Genomic DNA, 6,466 nt, shown 5'->3' with positions numbered 1-6,466 from the left:
CCCCGCCCTGACCCCCAGCCCCATCCCCATCCCCGATTTTAGAAAAAAAATTATATATCATCTCATTTTAAATAATATAACAATATAATATATTCTCAAAATACCAATTACAATAATATAACAATACCATCCTTTTTCAAACCAACATAAGTTTAATTCTTTAATCTGTCAAACAAAGTTAATGAAATAGTATAATGATGTTTAAAAAAAAGGATTAATATTCCAGAATTTAAGGAGCAAAATCCACCATCAATAAACAAAGCCAAAGGTCCAAACAATGAATATGTAACAGGTGCAAAATACATAGCATTGCCAAGTCTCAAGAATCATATGAAGGTCCAAACAATGCATATACATCAGGTGCAAAATACATAGCATTGCCAAGCCTTAGGGATCACCAAAACATTTGCACTGCCACTGCTCTCTCCATTCTCTAACTCATTCCTTGCCTTCTCGTTCTCTAAAGGCCTGTAAACAATATTACAGGAGTAACAAAACAAAATCAATTCAGATATCAATAAAAGAGTGGCAAGAAGATCACCAAAACAGTTTTTTTTACTAGAATAAGCATAAAAAAGAAATCACAATGTTACATTGAGTAACAAGAGAATGCATCTTGTTCAAGATCATGGCACCACTTACGCCTCATGTGCGACAACCTAGCAGATTCGACAAAAGATCACACAACGGAGTATATGGCAAATGCAGTCTACATATCGATTAACAAAAACATGGTTTTCCATGTGTCATGCATCATATGATCATACATTTTTGTGTGAAAAGATAAATCAGATATATCAAAATATACTTATTTTTGTATATATTAGTCATTTTTATTGATATAAATATTTTTAAAACTGATCATGTATGCCCACATATTTTATATGCACTATATGGGTTCAGAGCCGTAACTTCCATAAGGTCAGAGAGGCAACCGCCTCAGGGCCCAACCCAATGAAGGGCCTATTTTTTTTAATTATACCTAAAACAAAATGAGAGGCATGAACCCTAAATGACTGCTAAACCTATTCTCATGACTTCGAGGTGCGCACCGATGCACGACTCTTCTTTGAATGCAATTGCTTCTCTAGTGTTGCTCTTCTTTGCACGTGATTTCTTCTCCGGCTTTTTTTTCTACCGATGCATGGATTCACTAAACAAGAGGTAATCCTAATATTCTTCTTTGACCTTCTTCTTCATCTTGCAACATGCAACACCAATTATATCCTAATCGTGCAACAACGACCCTTTGTGCGACCTAATCACGTCGATTCTCGCAGTGGCTATCTCACGCAACACGGGCTGGTGGTTGTTGGCCTTTGCTCGTGTGACCTAATTGCACGGCGCTGTGGCTGTCGCACGCTACTCGGGTCGCTTGTGCGAACGACAACCTAATTGCATGGTGGTTACTGTTTGTCGCATTGCTACTACCTACGACCATTGTATTGGTCCCAGTATTACAGGATACACTAAATGAACTATCAATATTATAGATTGAGAAAGAAAAAGTCTGACAATTGGATTATTCAGATTTTATAAACATTTTTACCTCTAAAATAACTAGACAAGTAGTGTTTATAATAATATATTATTTTTTATTTATTTATGTATTTAGTATATATATTATTTGTAAATTAAACTTTATCATTATTTATCGTAGTAAAAGGTTAGTATGCGCTTCAGGCCCCGTCGAATACAGGTACGACTCTGTATGGGTTGACCACATATTGCCTGCATTAGCTTTTTCACATCTTACTCAAGATCAAAGGCTTTCTTCATTAATGCTACAACTAATGATAGTCCAACTAATGTGTGATAAACTTCAATATATGGACTCTCTTAGCCAATTGACACAGAACCAGACAATGATACAAAGAGGAGAAAGATAATTGCACATACGACAGGAACAATTCTAGAGGAAGGAGAAACATGAGATGAAAGCAAAGAAAAAGCAAATAGAAGAATTGCAAGTCTATAAGAGAACTAATATTATCCTTTTCTACCTGTCTCATCGTACCTCAGCTTGGTATCAGAGTTGCTTTTTGCAACACCAGCATTACTATATAGTTCACGAATCAAAAATCCAAAAATTCCTAGTTAGGTAAATAATACTAGGCACAATAGGAACGATCCGAAAGGAAAAAATGAGATCGGCACATAATACTAGGCAATAATCTCAAAAACAATTAGAAAATAATTCTAAATTTTATGGAGTAATAGGGAACAATCTCTAAAAGATTAAATTATTATCGAAATATATTCTTGAAATTGATAAAAAGGGGAGTAATTCTAACATTCTATGGAGTTGTTGCCTGTGACTATGCGTGAGCATGACTCCGACTCCTACAAAATAATAAGACATATAGAAAAAAAGATTAATTAAATTTTAAACACTTTAATACAATAATAAAAATAAGTTATCTCAATATCAGCATCATTGTCAAACTTTTGATCTTTTGAAATTGTAGAATCTAATAAGACAAAATAAATAACAAATATTTTAATGAAAAACAATAAAGAAATAGAAACAATTTCATTTGAAAACTATTTAATACCTTGAATTTCACTCCATAACCAATCTCGAGCACACATCAAAGCCTCAACAATTTTAGAATGAAGTTTACTACGGTGAACATTTAAAACTCTCCCACTAGTACTGAATGTTGATTCGGAAGCTACGGTTGTCACAGGAATGGCCAACACCTCCTTAGCAATATCATGCAAAATGGGATATTTGATCCCATTTGTCTTCCACCAACATAAGATATCAAACTCACTTGTTCTTGGCAAAAGAGACTCTTCTAAATAATAATCCAAGTCTGACTTATGTTCAGTACTAGTATTAGAATCCATGAACATCTTAAATTTATCAGCATAACTACCACGCTTAGGAAGTGGAGGCCTTAAAGAAGAAGATTGTGAATTTTTCACTTTCTGCGATTGTTTGGATTTCTTCTCATACTCTTCAACCATGTCACACAACTTTTTCTTTAGTTTTTCAATCTCATACGAAGACATATCACCATAAACAAGAGGATAATAGAATTGAACTATCTTCATCTTGTACCTCGGATCTAAAATACTCCCAATTGTCAATAAACAATTCATTATGTCCCAATATTTTTCAAATTTTACTTTTATATTTGTTGCCATTGTTTTCACCAAATTATCATCCGAGAGAAGCCAATCACCAATTGCCAACTTAATATCGCAAATAGTTGAGAAGAAAATATTTATAGTGGGATACATGGTCCCCGAAAACAACTCTGTGGCATCAAAAAATATCTCCAATTTGGAAGAAATATCTCTCACTTTTGACCAATCTTCTTGTGTGGGAACTCTTTTATATAAAGTCTCACGTTGTTTCAAGCGAGCAAACACAACTTCATATTCCAATGCAGTGTTAAGCATTAAATATGTAGAGTTCCATCGTGTTTTGCAATCAAGTTCTAGTTTCTTTGTGCTTGGAACCTTTAATTGTCGAGCTGTTTCAATAAATTTTTCATCTCTTTTTGGTGTTGCTGTCCAAAATGCAATACTATAACGAATTATTTCAATGCTATCACTGATTAATTCTAGTCCATCCCTCACAACCAAATTTAAAATATGGGCAAAACACCGCATGTGAAATAATTTTCCTTCTAAGATAAGTGAATTCGGAGGAAGCTTATCCAGAAAAAGCTCAATCATAGCATCATTAGTTGTGCAATTATCAACGGTTAAAGTAGATAACTTACGATCCAAGTTCCAATCCAAGAGGCAATCAACAAGTGCATTTGTGAGGACCTCAGCAGTATGTGGACACGACACATATATAAACCTAGTAGAAAAAGAAATATAATACATTGTAATGATAATAGTAATACTATTAATGGTAAATGCAAGTATAAAGTTAAAGAGAAAAAAATTTACCTGACAAGTCGCCTTTGTAATTTCCATGAAACATCGATGAAGTGTGAAGTGATTGCCATGAATCCTCTTTTTTTATTACTTGCCGTCCACATATCAGTTGTCAACGCAATCCGACTAGCATTTAAGTCTAATAATTTCATTGTTTTATTTCTTTCATACTCAAATATCTTCATGATGTTTGTCTTGATTGTGTTTCGGGAAACAACTTTAAATATTGGTTGCAATGCATAAGAGTATCTTCTAAAGTCAACATGATCAACCATAGATAACGAGTACTCATGCAATATAATCATATTTGCAAGCTCTGCCCTTGCTTGATCTTGGTTGAAATGGTATGTCCCAAGCTGCATTGTTCCTACATTGGATTTTGTTGGCTGCAATAGAGATTGTTGTATGGTCTTCTATTTTTTTGTGCAAGCATGTTTTCATGTGGTCAAGTAAATGCTTGGTACCATTCTTAGTTTCACTACTTAAGGTCTTCTTACAATCATTGCAAACTGTTTTCTATTTTCCTTCAATTAATTTTTTCTCGAAATGATTCCATGCAATAGATCTAAATTTTCTTTTCTTTTCACCATTTGTACCCAAAATTTCAACATCTAAAGTGTTATTTAGAGTTGTTTCATTTGCCTCGATTGGAACACTCTCATTTTACGAATGCGATTCAGTCGCTGCATGAACTTCACTTCCCACAGTTGGAGTAGTTAGCATAGCACCCTCAACCTCGTTATCATTAATTTCCATATGAAAGGATATATCATAATATCAAAAAATCATATTCTACTTATCCACATAATCCCTACATTAATAAAACAAGGTAGTGTTATAGATGAGTTTTTTTTAGGAACATACTTTTAAAAAAAAGTCTTCTTAATTGATTGATATCCTTAATCATTATAAAAGCAGCACAATCTTAATCTATCACAGAGTATATATCCTTAATTAATTGTTTTCTTTTATCAGACAAGTAAAAGAGAAAAAAAGACATCACTAGTTCACTATCTCTGCCAGGCTTGTTTACGTTCTTAACTGTGAAAGTCGTTGAGCTACTAAAATTTTGAATAAATAAAGTTTAGCATAACCATCAACATCATGTTTTTATGCCAAAGCAACATGGATCGATGATTTGATTAGCAATAGTGATTCCTCTAAAATATCAAAGCAATTAACTGCTTAATTTGTTGAAACATTCAGCAATGAGGCCTGGTTTCACCCTTGATCAAGATGGAAAGAAGGAAAATTTTGCTAGATTCTCCTTTCCATTTGAAAGAGCATGCGCATCGAGGTGAGAACAACGATTCTAATGAGTAATGACCTTGACTAGCAACTGTTGATGACAAAAACTTGAAATATGGCTCACCTCACTGACAACGGGAGCAAGTGTTGAAGACATACAAGGATCGGAGGATGTGTACGCTGACGACGTTGACAGAAGACTAGAGCAAAGATCAAACTTGGACGGGAGGTAGGGAGCGATCAATGATGACGGGGGCGGCGTCGACGGAGATCGATGCGCGAAGGGTGAATGGCGAAGGGACGGCGTCGACGAAGGGAGCGGCGTCAGCGAAGATTGATGCGAAGGGACAGCGTTTGCGAAGGGACGGCGTCAGCGAAGGGACGACGTCAGTGAAGGGACGGCGTCGGCGAAGGGATCGGCGTCGGGGAAGATGGATGCGTGAAGGGATCGGCCTCGGGGAAGATGGATGCGCGAAGGGAAGGCGTCGAAATGTCGAATGGCGGCGTAGGGTTTCCTGTTTAGTTTATTTTTATCTCACTTTTATTTTATTATTATTATTAAAACCAGGGCGGGTTCGGGGATGGGGATAGCATACCCATACCCGCCCCGGTTTAATTTCGGGGATTTTAAAAATCCCCGAACCCGAACCCATACCCGAATTAACTCCCCAAACCCGCCCCCGTTTCGGGTTTTCCCCACGGGGCCCCAAACCCTTGGGGAAAATTGCCACCCCTAAGACCGAGTCTTCCGCTCGCTTGGATGATCTCTGCCATCCGGAATAGGGCTCACCCGAACCCAACTTCCGGTCTTCTCAAGCAGGCTTCTGCTCCGACTTCTCATCCCTCGGAATCGCCGCGTGCTTCCTTCTCGTCCGCCAGCGTACTCATCCACAATCTTCGTCCCTCGGTCGCACCCCGTGCCAACCTTCTCGCTAGCTGCGTCTCTTGCTCCTTGAGTAGTCTTCCGCTCCGACTTCTCGTCCCTCGGAACCACCACACGCTTCCTTCTCGTCTACCGGTGTACTCTTTCGCAGCGCCTCGTCCCTCGAACGCACCACGTGTCGTCCTTCTCGCTAGCTGCGTCTTCCGCTCGACTACCGGTGCTCCTAAGCTCCTGCACACTTAGACACAAGGTTTAAAACACACAGGACCTAACTTAACTTGTTGATCACACCAAAACAACCTTAGGGTTTCAACAATCTCCCCCTTTTTGATGTGAGCAACCCAAGTTAAGCTAGGGTAATTAGACATAAAAAAATAAACTAACTATTTTTCCAATAAAGTGCAAAAAGATAGAAAAGTTAAATTTTGGTCTACC

At 37.3% G+C, this 6,466-nt stretch overlaps 1 protein-coding gene across 1 annotated transcript; it reads right to left on the bottom strand.

The window, feature by feature from the left end:
* Positions 1–356: 356 nt before the first annotated feature.
* On the bottom strand, positions 357–4,262 carry LOC122004441 (zinc finger BED domain-containing protein RICESLEEPER 2-like). Its single transcript, XM_042559331.1, has 4 exons — positions 3,913–4,262; positions 2,556–3,820; positions 2,018–2,093; positions 357–468 (listed from the first exon to the last, which is right to left on the bottom strand). Exons 1-4 carry the CDS (start codon positions 4,260–4,262, stop codon positions 357–359), a joined length of 1,803 nt encoding a protein of 600 aa, XP_042415265.1.
* Between the last annotated feature and the right edge of the window lie 2,204 nt (positions 4,263–6,466).

Source organism: Zingiber officinale, chromosome 7B (assembly GCF_018446385.1).
Source record: "Zingiber officinale cultivar Zhangliang chromosome 7B, Zo_v1.1, whole genome shotgun sequence".
NCBI lineage: Eukaryota > Viridiplantae > Streptophyta > Magnoliopsida > Zingiberales > Zingiberaceae > Zingiber > Zingiber officinale.
The sequence above is the reverse complement of the archived record's forward strand: the minus strand, read 5'-3'. Positions and strand labels throughout refer to the sequence as shown.

Excerpts from the sequence above, each read along its gene's own strand:
- LOC122004441 (XM_042559331.1), bottom strand. The coding sequence starts at position 4,262 with ATGCAGCTTGGGACATACCATTTCAACCAAGATCAAGCAAGGGCAGAG. Across the intron at positions 3,821-3,912 it reads TTACAAAGGCGACTTGTCAG|GTTTATATATGTGTCGTGTC; the intron begins GTAAATTTTTTT and ends TTTTTCTACTAG. Across the intron at positions 469-2,017 it reads AACTCTGATACCAAGCTGAG|GCCTTTAGAGAACGAGAAGG; the intron begins GTACGATGAGAC and ends TATTGTTTACAG.